This window comes from Nyctereutes procyonoides, unplaced genomic scaffold, assembly GCF_905146905.1.
Source record: "Nyctereutes procyonoides isolate TBG_1078 unplaced genomic scaffold, NYPRO_anot_genome, whole genome shotgun sequence".
NCBI lineage: Eukaryota > Metazoa > Chordata > Mammalia > Carnivora > Canidae > Nyctereutes > Nyctereutes procyonoides.
The window spans coordinates 23,048,655-23,066,678 of record NW_026575128.1 but is presented as its reverse complement, the minus strand read 5'-3'; the positions used below and the strand labels follow the sequence as shown (position 1 = coordinate 23,066,678).

The 18,024-nt window shown below is 35.0% G+C and overlaps 1 protein-coding gene and 1 long non-coding RNA gene across 8 annotated transcripts in view; one reads left to right on the top strand and one right to left on the bottom strand.

The window, feature by feature from the left end:
- Positions 1–9,314, top strand: part of LOC129520857 (uncharacterized) — a 72,473-nt gene extending 63,159 nt beyond the window's left edge. Inside the window, exon 3 of the long non-coding RNA XR_008666690.1 lies at positions 9,253–9,314. This is a non-coding gene — a long non-coding RNA (uncharacterized LOC129520857). The remainder of the gene's footprint in view (positions 1–9,252) is intronic.
- The window catches only part of PTPRQ (protein tyrosine phosphatase receptor type Q), a 208,709-nt gene that overhangs the window by 54,829 nt on the left and 135,856 nt on the right, over positions 1–18,024 (bottom strand). For all 7 annotated transcript variants that reach the window (XR_008666689.1, XM_055342067.1, XM_055342066.1 and 4 more), the window contains 5 exons: positions 16,953–17,019; positions 13,830–13,988; positions 13,048–13,270; positions 11,460–11,533; positions 2,359–2,458 (listed from right to left, as the gene is read on the bottom strand). Coding sequence is in view for 6 of the 7 variants with exons in the window: in XM_055342067.1 (XP_055198042.1) it covers positions 2,359–2,458; positions 11,460–11,533; positions 13,048–13,270; positions 13,830–13,988; positions 16,953–17,019 (623 nt within the window). In the remaining variant the exon portion in view is untranslated. The remainder of the gene's footprint in view (positions 1–2,358; positions 2,459–11,459; positions 11,534–13,047; positions 13,271–13,829; positions 13,989–16,952; positions 17,020–18,024) is intronic.

The window sequence follows — 18,024 nt, the reverse complement described above, 5'->3', positions numbered from 1 at the left end:
AGACAATGTTCCATTGTTGTTATATCCATGAAACAGCTCTACATTCATGAAAATGTATAGAAATACGTTTTGAATAGTCTCATTGGCTTTTTATAAAAATATTGTGAAGCATATAATGTTATCTTTACTTCAGAAGACTCAGTTTCAAAAATAAAAGTCACAGGAATCTAAGAACCAAATCAAAGTCCTTTCATTTTAAGCCCTTTACATGCTTATTTTTCTAGGACATAATATGGTATAGGACAAAGTGACATTAGCTAGTCTATCTCTCTTTTACATTTCAAATATCTATTACTTAATGAGTTATGTATTAAGGATGGTATAAAATCATAGGAAGTATAAAATAATAGGAAGTATAAAATATGTTTCCCATCCTCAACAACATTACAGTTTAGTTGAGAAGCAAGATCTAAATGTAGAAAAAAGCAAGGACGCCTGGGTGGCTCAGCGCTTGAGCACCTGCTTTCGGCCCAGGGCATGATCCTGGAGTCCTGGGATCGAGTCCCGTGTCAGGCTCCCTGCACGGAGCCTGCTTCTCCCTCTGCCTGTGTCTCTGCCTCTCTCTCTCTTTGTGTCTCTCATGAGTAAATAAATAAAATCTCATAAATAAATAAATAAATAAATAAATAAATAAATAAATAAATAAATTAGTAGGAAAAGCAATAAAAGAAAAAGATCCAAATTTAAAAGTCATAGGACAAGTATTAGTATTGACAGGAAGTTAAAAAAAAAAGAGATCTGATTTCAATGTTCCAGAATGAGAAGGAAGAAGAGGCACATTTCTGATTGATTGTAGAAAAGCAGAGGTCTATAAAAGCCTAAGGAATGTTCAGGTGAGAAGAGACCCATTTGGCCAAAGAGAAGTTGGGAAGTTGTAGGACATAAGAGGGGAGCATTTCTTGCCCACATAAGGAGTTCATCCTGTAAGGAAATGAAAAGTCAGAAGAGATTTTAGAGCAAGGAAATAATACAAATGTGGCCAAAACATGCCCCTTAGGGACAAGGAAGATATCTTACACAATATATCTCTAAAAGTGCCAAATAATGACTTTCTCTCACCATCCCTGGCTGAATCTGAGAACAGTATGCAGCATAAGAAATATTTTTGTTTCAAGAGCTCTTCAAATTATCCATCAAAATGAGGATTTAAGACACTCAAGGTGAAAGAGATGACGCATGGTATGCAGAATACAGGACAACAGTCTTCAGATAAAATAAAAACAGGGTCTGTTGAGCTACTTAGAAAATTAGCTGTCACTTTTTTTTTTTTCAAATGCAAGGACTCTTTAACTCAGAACTCTACTTTATGAAGCCAGATTTTAGGATCACAACTGAGATTTCCCCTGAGGTCCTGTAAACAGCAAGGGAATTCAAAGGCTAATACTGAGAATTTAAAGGGACCCTTGGAAAATGTAGTGTAGACTAGTTGGTAAAGTAAAGAGGAAAAAGGAGCTCACCATGTAAGGAAGTTGGACATCTTTGAAGTGTTGTCCTTACTGTAAAAATGATCTCTTCTGTGTAAACTTTAAGATTTAGACCCAATTAAAATATTTTCCATGAAACCTATCGAATTATAAATTATTTTTTAAAATGCAGAAATCCTGGTACCTTCTGCTTTTTTTATTATCACTTTATTGTCTCTTAATTTTAAACCTGCCCATCTTGGCCCTGCTTTGTGATACTGGAGCTAGACTCTATAATACTTCCCCTTTGCCAGGTGGTGGGATACTAAGCCTGGTCAATAGAGGATACCACGGTGACCTTCGAGGCAAGAGAGACAGGGACATACCTACCTGGTGTGTCCCAGTGCTGCATGACTGATTGTTATTCATTGTGGAGGCCCAGCAGCCCCCCTGGGTGGGTGCTAGCTGCCTCCTAGGCTCTCCCCACTGGTGAATGATTCTAGTAACTCAGCCCACCAACACTACTCAGCAAGATGGGCTGTTTCTATGGACCAGTTGCAGCCTGCCTGTCCTCCATTAATGATGGTTACCTTCTACAGAAGAGTTCCAGCCCCTTCTGTCATTTTCTTTGCCCACTGATAGGTGACAGGCTGCATATGCCTGTAGTAGACATTCCACGTCAAACTTTGGAGTGAAACTTCTTCTAGTTTTTAGTTCCTTTATTGTCCATTCTTCTTCAGTCTTGAGACAGCAGCTGTTTTATTGTATTTGCTACTTCTGGACCCTTTAGTGTTCTTTTGTCCCTTATAGTAATTAACTATTTATACTAGTTAGAATATTTTTTTATTAAATATTCTCCATTCATATAACTGCTTTGGCTTCTGTCTCCTGATCAGACAAGAACTGAATAATGTCCATAAAGCATCTTAGGAATGTGAGTACAAATAAATCTTACCTTGCAAATGCAAAAATAGCTGTTCCAAGAAGAATGATTGACAGGATACACAAAGTGACAGAAAGAATAATTTCTACACTTCTTTCAGAAAGTCCTTCACCTGAAGAGGAAGTAGAACATTAGTATTAATTATTATTATGAAATATTATTTGGGTATCAAAACCCAATATTTTCTTGGAATATTTCTCAAGAATGTTAATAAAGAGTACAAATATGTTTGTTCCCCTTCTCCTAGATCTTCTAAATCTGAGGCTCAGCCCTTGGACCTCTTCTTTTTTCTATCTACACTGACCACCTTCATGAGCCCATGCCGGCCCATGGTTTTAATTTCCATCTATAGGATGATGACTGCTTAACTTCTATCTACTGAACTCTAGACACGAGTATCCACTTGATTGCTATAGATCTATTTAGAATTGTAATTAAAATTTCAAAATCAATATCCAAAGCTGAACTCCTATAATACCTTCTTTTCCACTGCATCTTTCTACCTCTTAGTTGATGGCAACTTCATTGATCTAGTTGCTCAGTCCAAAAACTCTGCAGTCTTATTTGACTCTTTCTCTTATAGAACACATTCACAATCTCCTAGGAAATCTTGTTGCCTCTATCTTCAAGATACATACATTTTTCATTGAAAGAAACTAGGGAAACTTGGAGAGATGGTAATTCCCACCTGTGATTAGAAAACAAAAGGAATTTGGGACGTCTGGTGTAGGCAGAGAGTTAAGAAGCTATCAAAGGGGGTGCCTGGGTGGCTGAGATGGTTAAGCATCTGCCTTCTGCTCAGGTCATGATCTCTGGGTCCTGGGATTGAGCCCCCCACATGGAGCTCCTGGCTCAGCAGGGAGCTTGCTTCTCTCTCTCCCTCTGCCTTGCCCCCAGCTCATTCTCTCTCTCTCTCAACCTCTCTCTCTCTCTCTCTCATCTCTCTGTCTCAAATGAATAAATAAAATCTTAAAAAAGAAAAAAAGCTATCAAAGGCTAATGGTATGGAAAGAAAATCAGAAGTTCCTACTGATCAAAGAGGGAACAATTCAAATTTTATGATGAATATAAACTGAAATTGATGGAAATAGATTCAATATATAAATCCACAAGTTCTAATATTATTCACTGAAAGAAAAATAAAAAATATACAAACTTATAATTTGTAAACACCGGCTATAGCCAGACTGTCATTTCCTTATTTTAAAAATCTGTAATTATAGGGAAAAAATTAAACATTTTTCCCAGCTTTCTCATAAGAACTGTATTTCATTAATTAAAAAAATAGTCAAAAATAGTCCTAGTTAAGGCACAGCTCTTTATGGAGGAGAGTTCCATTTGCAGTATGGAAGGAATAACACAAATAGAAATTAGTTTTTCACTCCTAATAAGTGATTTAAGGGACAATCATAAGCTCATCCTTAATGATTAGGAGAATGGTTGTAGAGAATTGGATATTAGCAGGACACTAAACTGTCATCCTACAGATTATTTGCTGGTTATAACAAGGGGGCAAAAAACCCTACTTTCCAATGAAGGGTCATGCTGTCATGCAACTAAACTCACTTATCAATTTTAACATCATTGAAATGTGACAACCAGATATTATATGCCTCCTGATGAGAAGTATTTTGATCTAGGCAGCAACACTTGCAAAGTATCCTTGCAGAAAATGTTAACTGTGAATATGCAAACCTCTCCAACTTCCCCTGCAATCTCCACCTTTCTTACTTCGCTGGAGCCAGACTGGCGTTGTTGTTCTTGGAACATACCAGCTCATAGGGCTTTTTCACCAGCTTCTTCTTGTGCTTGGAAAGTATTTCCCTTGTGTCTGTCTGAGTAGCTACTTCATAGCCTTCAAGAGTAGGCTCAGATATCATCTCCTCAATGAGGCCTGAATGGACTGAATGTATGTGTCCCTCCGAAATTCTTATGTTGAAGCTCTAACCTCTCAGTGTGACTGTATTTGGAGTAAGGAGGTACACTAACATTATATTTGGGCCCTAATCCAATAGACTTTGGGTTCTCATAACAAGAGACAACGAAAGCTAGCTCTCTCCCTCTGCACATGGGCTGAGGAAAGGCCCTCTGAGAATACAGCAAGAAGGAGGTCTTCTGCTAGCCAGGGAGAGAACCCTCACCACATAACAAACTGACTGGAACCTGGTTCTTAGACTTCTAGCATCCAGAACTGTGAGAAAAATTTCTGTTGTTTAAGCCAGGCAGCCTACGGTATTTTCTTACAGTAGCGTAAGCGGACTAAGGCATCATCCTATTTAAAATTGAAAGTTCCAACTTCCTCATTTCTGCCTTCCCCCTTCTATATCCTCTGCACTCCATCCTACTTTTTATTTTCTCCATTGTTCTTATCACACTTTAACATATCTTCTAATACATTTATTTATGATCCTCAATGTCCATTGTCTGTCCAGAATGTAAAGTTCCCTGAGGACAGGAGTCTTTGTTTTATTCAAAACTGCATTCTCAGTTCTGAGAATAATACCAGATACATAACAAATGCTCAATAAGTATTTGCTAAACTTCAGAATGAATATAAATATTGGTTTTGAAACAGATACTAAAAATTTTCATGTTAAGATCAAGCACTGAAATAAGAATATACAAGTTATTTACCATTTACTTAGAAACAACTATTAATTATAATTGTAACCATTTTTAAGTTATATGAGTTATACTTTGTAATTTTACTATTAAAATCATTAACGTTAAGTGACAAGATAAAATAGGTTAACTACCTGTATAACATGCAAGAATTAGTGTTTCATCTTTTTTCCCTGGATTGGTGCTTATGAAATGTTAACAAGGGGAAAGGGTTCCTGTGGCTATTTTGCATGGTAGATTCGAATGAGTTTCATGGTCATCTAGAATTTCCAGCTAGGTTTAGGAGGCTGTAAAGCAACATGTAGCTCACACAGTATCTTAGATATCCCTTTTTTACATGTGAAAGGCTTGTTTTATGAATTTTCACAAGCTGACTCTAATTGAATATGCAGGGGAAAGGATATACATGAAGATGAATAAAGAATCCTCTTTATCAGGTAACACTGAATCACTGGACCTTAGAACCTAGTGGAAAAAAATGATTTCATAGACCACAAAAAAATGTTTCAGATTAGATTACCCTTTCAAAGCACTGGCCAAGTGAAGTGCGGAAATGACATATAATGTATTAATAAACAGTATGTAATCCTTTGGGCACACGTATTACAAATGTACTAGTAGGAAAGGACAGAGTGTACCCTGACTGTCGAGTACAAATTCTGATTCACTGCTATGCATATACCCATGGAGCATTACTGTCCAAAATGAAGTCACTTCTCCAAATCCTTCCATAGGAATTGGAATTCTTTCACTTGAAAATAGAAATATGATTCTCTCCGTAATAAGCACAAGTCATTTCCTGACTAGACTTAAGGTTCTAAGAAAGGTCACATTAAATTTTGTTTTATTTGCATAATAAAATGCACTGCTGTAATTAAGCAAACATAATTATAAAGCACTCATTTTTCCTAAGTGTTTTTTGATTGAAATTATTATTATTTCAGCTCAGCTAATAGACCTGATTTAAACCAGCTTTATAACTATGGAGAAGCTGAATTAAATGAGTTATAAACCTCATAGGACATATCTGACTCCTGATAGAGATGTATGTCATGTGAAAGATCTCCTAATATTATTATCAATCTTAAAAGAAAACAAATTGTTACTACCGAACTTAAGTATAAGGACCTTCTCTTTTGGACAGCACTATTCATCCCAGATTTTCAAGTACTGCATAAAGAATTTATGAAAAGTCACTCAGTTTCATAATTGAAGAAATATAAATAAACATACCCTATGGGCACCTGGGTGGCTCAGTTAAACACCTGCCTTTGGCTCAAGTCATGATCCTGGGTCCTGGGGTTGAGCCCCAAGTTGGGCTCTCTGTTCAGTGGGGAACCTGCTTCTCCTTCTCCCTATGCCCCCTCCTCCTACCCCCACCACTTGTATTCTCTCTCTCTTTCTAATCAATTTAAAAAATCTTTAAAAATAAATGAATAAAATAAAATACCCTAAACATATTATTTTCAAGCATCAACTTGGCAAAATATTAGAAGTAGATAATAAACGGTGGTTTCCAGGGTGTAAAGAAAAATCACATTTACTCATTGTTTAAAAAACAAAAAGGGATTTTTGTATCTTTATGTGCATTAGTAAAGCATACTAATGCTTTACTTTACTGAATGCTAATCTCAAAAGGGCTGAGAGGAGAAGGTGGTAGAAGGTGGCAAGAAAATAGCTGGAAGTAATTAAAAATGTTGTGAAGAGAAAATGGCACATCAAAGATAGGAAAGTCTTTGGAAGCAGAAAAATCACCAAGAGCAATGCAATTGCAACTGAGTTGGACACAGCGATTTCCAGGCCATGCGTACAGCAGTTTCTCGCACAGCACTGACTTGACTCGGGCTGCCTGGGTCTAAAAACTGGTGCTAAAGAGAAAAAATAAGTAAAAAAAAAAAAAACAAACTGGTGCTGCCATGTCCTAGCTCTGTAACCTCGGACAAGTTGCTTACAAACCCAGCTGTAGATTTCGAACCAATAAATTGAGAATATCTATAAATAGGAGATCGTGTTAATAGTGTTGTGAAGAATATGTGGGGTTATATATAAAAATACTCATCAAAGCCTTGGCACATAAATGATTATCCTTATTAATAAATATTTCATATTCATTCAGCTTTCATTCATCTGAGTTAATCGTCCAGTTAGTTTACGAGGTAGGTATTATTATTTTCAATTTGGAAATAAGTTTTCAGAAATTAATTTGTTAAAGTCACGAGCCCAAGGTCCCCTAAAGTCAGTATCTGTCCACAGTGCCTGAAATATGCCTGTCTGACCGCAAAGTTTATGAGGTTCAGCACCACATTACCACTGCCTCGTTAACATCATGAAACTCCTCATTCCTCTGGTGTCTTGGGGGCAAGTGATCCTTTCTGCTGCAAAAAAATACATAGTGTCTCCCTATTTCTGTTTCTAAGTGAGCAGCAGATTGGAACTTCTCATTGTTAGCCTAGTAATTAAATGAGAAGTGTTATGACAAAAGAAAACAATCACAGAGTGCCTCTGCCATGGGGTTTAAGGTTTCATCTTGTTCAGCTTTAATGAAGCCCTGTAAGGTGCAGAAAGCAGTGTCTGGTTTTCAAATCACAGGAATCCTCTATAATTAAACCTTGTAATCAAAACATTGCCTACGAGCAGTTTCCATAAACTGATGTGCCTAAAGAGGATTTTTAAAAAGAGTTTAAGAAGGATTCTTACGAGTTTTGTTAATAAAAATGCTAATACTCAATTCTGAATGAAAACAAAATCAAATAAGTTGTAGGTATTTCTTTAGGATTAAAATAATGGCACATGTCATTTCCTCTGTTTATTCCTATAGGCCATAAAGATTTCCCTAAGTGCAAACTCCTCTTCCACACACTCATCTTTATTCAGCAAAGCCCTATTGGGCTCCTCACTTTTGCTTTTGTTAACTGTTCAATAAACTTAAACCTTTTAGTTCATTAGTCTATGGTGATTCTGTTGCCCCTGATTTTAACTTTCAAATAAGAGGCATAGCCACTACCAAAATGGTCTGTCATGGAAACGTATACTCTCTACTTACTTGAAAAGTCGGCCTTACTAAAGCTCTTAAATCTGAAGATTTTACTGACAGGCAACTTAGCTTGGAGCTCACTGCCTGTGCTATGCTAAATACCAGCGAATGAATGTATATCCACTGGTTATTTGATGACCCAGATGGGATCTTCACTTCTTTCACCAAAATCAGAAATCACATATACACATAAGTCCTCAGTAGGCTTCTTAGGAATGTCAGGAGCCCCTCGCCTGTTGCAACTGATATCATCCAACCCAATACAAGACATATTTGAGATAAACAGGGACTTGAACATCTGTTGTAATCTTCTAATGACAACAGGCTATTATATCAGTGCATTTTACTATTTGCTTGCTCCCATTCTCACAGCCACGAAACCATTCTTGTCATTGACCAATGTAGTTTATTTCCTTCTTGTGTCCTTCTACTATATATTCCTTGGCAAGGCTCCCCCCGCCCCAAAGCTCTTAACGACTCAATGGCCTTTTATTAAGGTCAGGTCATGGACCAGGACTATTTCTGGAGGGTATTCTTTGTTGTCCGACCCATAAGGCTGAATCCGATAGTCACTGAACCATAATATCCAATAGTCAGGTAAAATGTGAGGACAGAAATTGATAGTAATAAATCCATTAACCAGTCAGATGACTGGGCCGCTTTTCTAGACATTGAAGAATCCTGCTCCAAAGGTATACTCCATTCTCCAAATCTGCACATCTTATTTCACCGCAACTCAGGGTGGCACTCCTAATCATTCTCTCCACTCCTGCCTATCATGGTTTTACTGACTATAAAAGACTGTCTAGATAGCAAAACTCCATGTGGTCAATCCATAATAAGCATTATAGGGCAAAAGCCTAACACAAAGCCACTGTTTATCAGAAGGGAATCCATGGAAGAAACTCTAAGGGGGATCCTGAAGGGCTGCCCTTATGTCACTGGTCTATAAGTAGTACATGAACTCTAAAAAATGAGATCACAGATATATAGGACCTTTCCTTGTAACTACCCCTTATCAACCCAATGGCTTGCTACCTTATACATCAAGTCTATGTTTCACCAGTGCTTCCTTCCCTAACCTTGACCAGATTTTATGCTCTGCCCTCTGTTCCACATCTTACAACCCCTTTAGATTCTTGCGGTTAGCAGGGCACACAAACATTAGCACTTGGATGACTGGGGTGGGGATAGTCACAATTTCAAAGAAAGTAGCAGAGAACTGATGGTGTACTTCTGCTACCCTCTAGAATTAATTATTTTATTCCACTGAACTGGATGTGAGAAAAAGGAAGAAAAAGAAGAGCATCACTGAAGACACCTTGGGACTACTTGCAGCCAAAGTATTAGCTGAGGCCCATCCTTGGCCAGAAGGAAGCCATTTGGCAGAATGCGAGGAATCACATCCCTGCACATCATGGTTTCTGATGCTTGTCTTCCCCCCCCTTTTCATTCCTATTACCCTGGACATTGTAACTCTGTCACTCAGATAACTGACTGAACGTATCCTCACATCAATATGAAACCAGCAATCTATGAGAGACATAGCACACAACAAACCACACAGCAAGGCAACATCTTTAGCACGGCTCCTACAGAATGTCATGTCCCTAAGATACGTGAGCTATCCACTCTATGTCTTTTATCTTCTATTACTAAACACACCAGGGTCGCCATTTTGCTATGGTAATAGTTCTCAAATGCCGTAACGTAGAGGACATATGTTGATGCCGCCAAGACATTTATTTCACTGTGGTGGTATCAGGGTGTGATAAACTCACCTATCAATGAAGAAATACTTCACCCAATTTCAAAACCACAAGTCTAGTCAGCCAATTTTAAAATGACTGAATCACTGGGTAAAATTAATTAATTAAATCATTGATTTCAGGGGATAAGATAGTAGTTATTCCTCTATAAACATCTATGTAGCAAACCATGTGTCCCTTTTATTTCTTTGACATTGAAAATTTCCTTAACTACACAGAGGTTGCAGAAGCTGACTTTTTCGACAATTAATCTTCCACAACCAGATGAACATTTCTAAATGAGAATAATGGAAAAATCTGCTTCCAGCCACAGCTCTCACTGTGCAGATCACATGATACTGTGGATCTGAGCGGTGCACAAAGGTCCACATTCTCAGAGCTTTATACAGAGAAAATTGGAAGCTGCACACTTAGAGAAATCCTAGGGAAGTAATTTCTCCTGAAAAAGTATATTTCTAAGATCTTTGATTATAGCCTATCCTATTATATATCCTATACAGCCTATTATAGCCTAACAGGAGCTGTTAAGCATTTAAAATTTTACTAACTATAAAATATTAGTATCTTTACATATGCTACTTTATTTAAATCTTTCAAAGTGGACACTATCATGACCATTTTCGAAACAGGAAAACTGAGGTTTATGGACATTATTTTTCTCAAGTGGTAGAGTCAAGTTTTGAATCCAGGCCTAAATTCTGTATTTGTACTGTAATGGTTATGGAATCTGTGAATCTGTGCTAGAATACTAGTTGAGCCACTTAATTACTTAATCTGGGCCTTGGTTTCCTCATCTATAAAATGGAACTAATAGCACCTGACAGTTGTTCTCAATCTCAGCACTATTGACATTATGCACTAAATAATTCTTTGCTGAAAGGACTGTCCCACGCAATATAGGATGTTCAGCAGCCTCCCTGGCCTCTGCCCACTATACCAGTAGCTTGTCTCCATAATTGTGACAACCAAAAATTGCTACAGACCTTGCCACATATTCCCTGGAGAGTAAAATCACTCTGGTTGAGAACTACTGATAAAATTTTTAAGATAGTTGTGAAGAGTCCATTATTAGTACATACAAAGAGCCCAAAAGATGATGATGGTGAGGATGGAGGAAGAGGAGGAGGAGGAGGAGGAGGAGGAGGAGGAGGAGAACACTTGCATTTGACTAAATTGTACCTATGTTTTATTCAGGCCTGACTGGGTGGGTATAACTGGAAAAACTCATGAAAGACCTGATTTAGAAAGAAAATAGAATTTATTTATTTATTTTTCATTTATTTATTTTTTTGAAAATAAAATTTAAAACACAGGAAGGTACCTAGTTTGTAAGATTATTTCAGGAAAGTTTCCATAAACGTTTTTCTTTTTTATTAGGTAAAAATGCTTTGTATATAAGATTATATATTAAGCTGCCAAGTAAATATTTGCTTAGTATAATGTTAGTACACATCAGCATAGAACTAATACCATATTGAAATCTATGCCCAGATTTGAATAGATGGAACATCCATCACTTAAAAGAATAGCACAAATACTATGTTTTCCTTTGTCAGGATAATTAACCTTGAAATGAATTTATACTTGAGAACATTTAGTCATGGATTAATATATTTACTATTGAATGTTACAACTGTGATTAGCATGTTAAGATTGTCAATGAAATTAAATTACAGAATGTATCTTACCTAAAGTCTTAACAGGATCAGAATAATCAGAATCAGTAAATTGTCCCATAACATTTGTGGCTCTAAATTTAAATCTATGAAATAAAAAAATTAAGACAAACAATTTGCATGCCATATTACTTTTTCCTATAAATAATTTAACAAACAACAATGAAAAATACAAAAAAACCCAAACAAACAAAATCAATGAAAGATACACATTTTTATTGAAGAGAAAATTATTTGTAAGATGTAAACTTGGAAATCAATTGTCATCAGAACAATATATCCTATCTTTATGTTAGATGAATAATTATCCTGCAATTAAAAAAGTACCTAAAAGTTTGGCCAGACTCATGAGCAGTCAGAAGGTTAAACAGTTGTGAAAAACAGTTGTGTTACACAAACATACTTTATAAAGTATAATAACAATTATACCTCAACTACCTTTGAAAATACCAATGACCTAGATTTAGGATGGTTATACAGAACTTTGTTCACGTTAATAAATTAAGAAAAATGCATCTTAATTCTGTGTGTACAGCAGTGTTTTCACTCTATGATTTTATGACATAAGAAACAGAAAATGGTTACAGAATGGGTGACTCTAACACCTTCAGAGATAACTTAAATTTACCTTATTTAAAAATTACAGACATCCAGGCATTTTAAAATACAAAACCAACTTATACTAATAAGTTTCAGTTTACAATTTAATCTCTACTCTTCTCAAATTCTTATGATTTTATTGAACATATTAAGAGTCTGCGTTCTGAAAATATGCAAATTAAATAATATTTGAATAAGCATTAAATTCTGTGGTATATGATTTTCAGAATTGTCTGTATATGATGATTAAATTTCAGGCAAAAACTTAGTAACCAAAGCAATTGTACTTATTAATAGATGATAAAGCATTCTATTTTTTTTAAATGCCTGACTTCTCTACTTTTTTAATGTTAACTTGGCTTAGTTTGTTTATGAGGATTTAATAATGCTTTAACTAGCAGGCAAACAAGAAACATGAAACTACCTGCGTTTTTCAAGTTTAGTAGTAAAAATTACATTTTGGAAATTAAATAATATTAAAAACTGTAGTCTTATGACAAAAATAACATAGTCAATTTAACAGGAGATACATGATTAATTTAGCAGAGCATTTAATAAAGCCAGAGTATCAGATGGTTTTTTCATACATTAGATTATCTTGATCTACAAAATGAGAAATACTAAAGTGAATTATAAATATTTCAGTCACTAATTCAGAGGTTGATAATACAAACAGGAGAAAATCATTGCTATGACTCCAGTAAATGGAAGCTGTCATCAACAAACAGACTAGAATAGTGTTTCCAAAAACCCATACATTAGCATTTTCTTTATGTCACTTATCATATCAAATCATAATTATTTTAAGCTTTTCCTATGGAACTGTATATTTATGAAATGTAAGGACAATATCTTGTTGGTCTTTACCATGTGTCAGGTCATGATACATTATGGATGTCCAGTGCTTACTGGAAAGATGAAAGGATGAGTAGATGGATGAAAAAAAAAATGTTTTCCTGCTTGCTATCACGATGCATTAGTAAGCATGAGCTATACTTACAAGTATTGTTTTTTTGGTTTCAGAGGCCCATTGCAAATTCTATCTTCATTGCCAGGAATCATACATGCATTATCAGCACCAATGATGTAGATTTCTTCATTGCCACTGAACTTTGTCTTTCCCTCCATGCATGGGGGGTTAGGAAAGCCTTCATTTGTAAAATATGGCCTTGGTTTATTAAAATATGCATCATACCACTTTGTTACATTTCCATCATGCTGAGCTATTTTCAGAAAAAAAGGATATAATTACAAGTAATATATGAAAGTATTTTCACATTTCTGAAGAGCATTTCTATAATTGCATGAGGAAAATCTGGATGCAACATCTGCCACTCTATGAACAACCAGGGATGATTCAGCTGATTTACCTGGATAAACAGGGAACCTTATCTTTCCCCAAACACATGAATCTACAGGCTTTGTTGTGGAGGATGACTTCTCAGAGACACAAAGAATATCTCTCAGTCAAGGGTAATTCTTCTGTTTCATACCTTCAAAGAAGCTATCAAGACTCCATCTCATCCAAACCAAATAATCCAACCAGTACATAGCATAAAGAAATCACATATTTTAACTATGCCCTTTCTTATTTTGGCTAAGTATTTTAGGTATAAATTAATGATGAGTATAATTCGTGATAATATTAACACTTTATTAAGCTCAAAAGTTGTGCAATGATAGGCAGCCAACCTTATATTACTAATTTTAAATGGAAATTACTTTAGCATTCAGCAATTTATACTCTATAAGTTAACGAGATAGGTTGACAACTGATGATACCTCCTGCTTCTGTTACAAGCACTTGTACATTTTTGATTGGTCCATGATCATCATTGTAGTAACATATTGGCATTCTGATTGTAATTGTTGTTGAAGTCACAAGCAATTTTCCTGTGGCATCATAAATAGGGATTGGTTTGGTTTTCGGTCGTGCTGGAGCTTAAAACAAAGAAGAAATATCACTGCAATTGGGTTTTTTTGTTTCTGAAGAGAAGGAAAAAATTTTAAATTCTCATTTCATGCAGATGTTTTATAGATACAATGATGACAGACACACATAACAAATGAAACAGCGTTGTTTAAATACAACAGATGTTTAGCAATTATTATCTCCCAATGCTTTAATTGTATATTTCATACTTGCTTGAGATATGGGGGCTCAGGTGTGATTTTTAGGCATCTGACTCCTCTTCACATATTAAAAGAATTCTAATAATTTATGCTCTCACTTATATAATTTTTATAAGTGCATTATATCATACTAATATTTTAGTGGGTTTTTTCTTCTTTTACTTCCTTTAGCTGATTCATCAATTCCTATTCTAGTCATACCATCATCCCTCCTACAGTTTATCCAAGTCAAATATATGAGTGACGATATCCTCTTATATTTTTCTCCAGGGTCACATAATCATACAAAATACATAAAGTTATACATAAAGGATTATTTTTACTGTTTGGTTTTTTAAATGGGGTTATATTATGTATTATAATCACTCCACATATTGTTTTTTTTTCATTTAAATATGACTCATATAATTCTTTCCAAGTCACCAAGTAATGGGGCCAACTCATTCTTCTTAATGACTATGTTGTATATCGTGGTGTGACAACATCATATTTATTTGATCATTCAGCTAGTAATGGGAATTCCCTTTTCCTTCAGGTTTTGAACATATGCTGAAATAACCAGCCTTATATATTTAGCCTTCTTTACTGATCCTTTTATTTCTATGGAATAGATATCTAAGAACAGAATTTCTGGAACAGAAGATAAAAACATTTTTAACTTTGATAGATATTGCCAGAATAATTTCTGAAAGTGTCACAATAATTCATATTTATCACCAATACATACAAGTATCTCCAAAATCAATATTTATAGGAACTCTGCTTGTCTCATCCCATAGCTATATACATATTCCAGCTGTTTGAGCACAGCAAGTTGCTTAATCAAACTTCAATTTCCATATTTATTAAATTTTTAAAAAGCCTCTCAATAATGCCATAAAATTGGCAATACCATTTCCATTTTATAGATGAGGAAATGGCCTTATGTCACATAGCTGTAAAAGGGAAATAACAGGATTTGAATCAAATATTTTTGGCTTAATCCTTTGGCTTACTCCTCTGAGATGTAAGGACTATAACAATATTAGATGTGTAGGAAGTTTATTGGAGGAAATATCTATGAAAAATCCAGGATCAGGGAACAGAAGTAGGTGGCAAGAGCCTTTAGACCACAGATCACAGGTCTAATACCTGTGTAAGGAAGGAGGGAAGGATTCAGGAAGAGCCTCAGGTTTTAGGGATTTCTGAGAAACTCTTAGCCAAGCCACTGGAGAGTCCCTAAGGAAAGGTTTCTGGTTAGAGGAATCTGGCATTGGACATGATTATCCAACTTTATGTGTCAAATGTAAATTTAATGAGACTACTATTAATTCAATATCACTTTATGTCACCAAAACCAATCATGCATATTACTAGAGAAAAATATTTCTCTAGGACCTCACCACTACCACTAGTACTCACATATTTTGTCTAGATGACTAAGCATGAGTCAATCTGTCCTATCTAAGGAGTGGAAAGTCAGAACTAATCCTCTTTACCTGGGAATGATGAAAGCGATAGACATAGGAAGTTTTGCTAAAGGATTAATATAATGTATCTGTTGTTACCTGCATACCTACCTGTCCTGCCTTTGAATAAGAAAAAGATATTAAGATATTTTTCTTTATGAAGTTGTTTTATAAAACACCTGATGTTTTTGAAGAGCTTATGCATTCATACATTCCAAGTAGTTTGGAATGAATTAAAAAACAAATCTTGGTGCTTTTAAATAATATTACAACTATATAAACTACCACTGATGAAAAGATAAAATTTATCAGCTTCATCTTACAGTGAATATTTCTTATTCTTAGTGGTATGAGTTTCCAGGTACTGTCCTAAGGGTTTTTCAGAGATTATCTCTTTAAATCTTCACAACAATCCTTGAGGTAGGAACTAGAATTATCTGAATTTTACAAGCTTATAGAGGTTAAGGCACTTGCCTAAAGCCAAGCAGATATCACGTGGCCAATACAGGATTCAGTCTCAGCAATTTGACCCTAGATTCAGTCTAGAGCTGACACTTTTAATCACTGTGCTCTACTGTGCTACCAAAGACTAAAAAAAGTTAACTTTTTGCTTCAGAATGAGAAGCATTCTACTAAAGGTCCCTACAACTCAGTTTTTTAATCTCTTTGCAGGTTTTATTACAGATTTTGAGAGAGATGTTACAATTGCTTGTATGTTTTCAGTCAGGAAGAGATAGTATCCTGAATGACTGGCTGGTCCTACATTCCTCTTAACGTTTATTTTGTTTTTGTGGACTGCCTTGGGGAGGGGGAGCCTCTAATTTTAATTATATTTTCTATAAACAATACCTGTCAGAATAATGAATTAATAGATCTACTTTACAGTCAGAATCATAAAGTTAAACACTATCTGATTAACTGAGAAGAATTTTACTTTCAAGATAAAGATCAGTCAAGGTATCTAATTAAAATAAATCAAAGCCCAGCACGAGTAATTTAACAATGAATTTTCAATAAAATTAAAAAACATAAAATAACAGAGTATAAAATTTGTCTCAGAAAACTTTAAGTTTAGAAAGAGAGAAATATAAGATAAATAGCAGGTGGGCATTCTCTTTCTTTAAGATGGTAATTTGCATTATTATTTAGACATTTTAAGTATAGCTTTAATAAGCAGGCTTTATTACTTAATGTATGTAGTTATTATTGCATATGCGTCATGTAAAAGCTTGACTACATTCTTAACTCTAATAACAGAATTCAATTGTAATTACTCTTTGATTAAGACAACAGTATTTCACAGGAAGGCAGCTCATATATGCACCTTTAATGTCCATAGTTATTCTCATCTGAACCTTTGGCCCTGCGCCAGCACTGTTGATTGCATAAACCTAAAAAGAAGAAACATCTTGTTACTGTTTTTATTAGGGTCATATAATTTTTAAATGATCCTGCTTTTAAAAACAACTGCATATGTCCTACTCATTATATTTTTCTTGCACTTACTCAAATGAATACAATATGGGTAGAAAGAACATTAATAATAAAATAGTTCTTAAAATTGATCTTATAGTACTAAGTCCAGAGAACAAAGGCCGAGTGACTTAAACAGCCCTATCATAGTGACCAGGAAAGGATGTGGATTCAATGTGAACCCGTAGGAGGAACAGACGCAGAAAAGCCACTATGTCTACACTCCTTCATCTACTCTAACATCTGTAACTCTGGCTTTCTTAAATCCATATTCAAGACCCTCTTTTTTTTCCTTCTCTGAAATGAAATCCTATTCCTTCAACCTCCTTGTTTTCCTGTATTAAATCATCCCTCTGAAAGTTGGCCTTTATGCCCTTCTTCACCCCTGCCCCAAAGTATCCGACGCTATAACCCACATAATGCAGCATATACTCATAAAACATTTCTGTTTGTATAGACAGAAGGTAATTCACACAAATGTGAATCCTTTCAATTCACTTCATGCTGTAGATCAACTTCTTTTACTTTTTTTTTGCTCTATAAAACAAAGACTATATTCTTGCCCAAATTCACTGACAAACACAAAAATAATTAACTTATTTTCTATATTTCCACACTATAGATACTTTGGGAATGTTTTTATTGAATTAAGGTTATAATAATACATGTGATGCAGTAGGTATGGTAAATAAGCCAAAAATATGTGGTTAAAAAATATCTAAAGGAAGTATGTATTGGAGTTTGTAAATTTAAGAAAAGGAGTATTAAAAATGAAAAGTGATATTATGGTATGCTTCATTATTTTTACTTCTTTGTGGTACAGCCTGACATTTAAGTGAGATAATAAATGAAAAGCTAGGTGCTCTACTCAAATTGCTTTGTACAAAGAAGTCATTTGTAAACCTGTTGAATGAAGATATGTA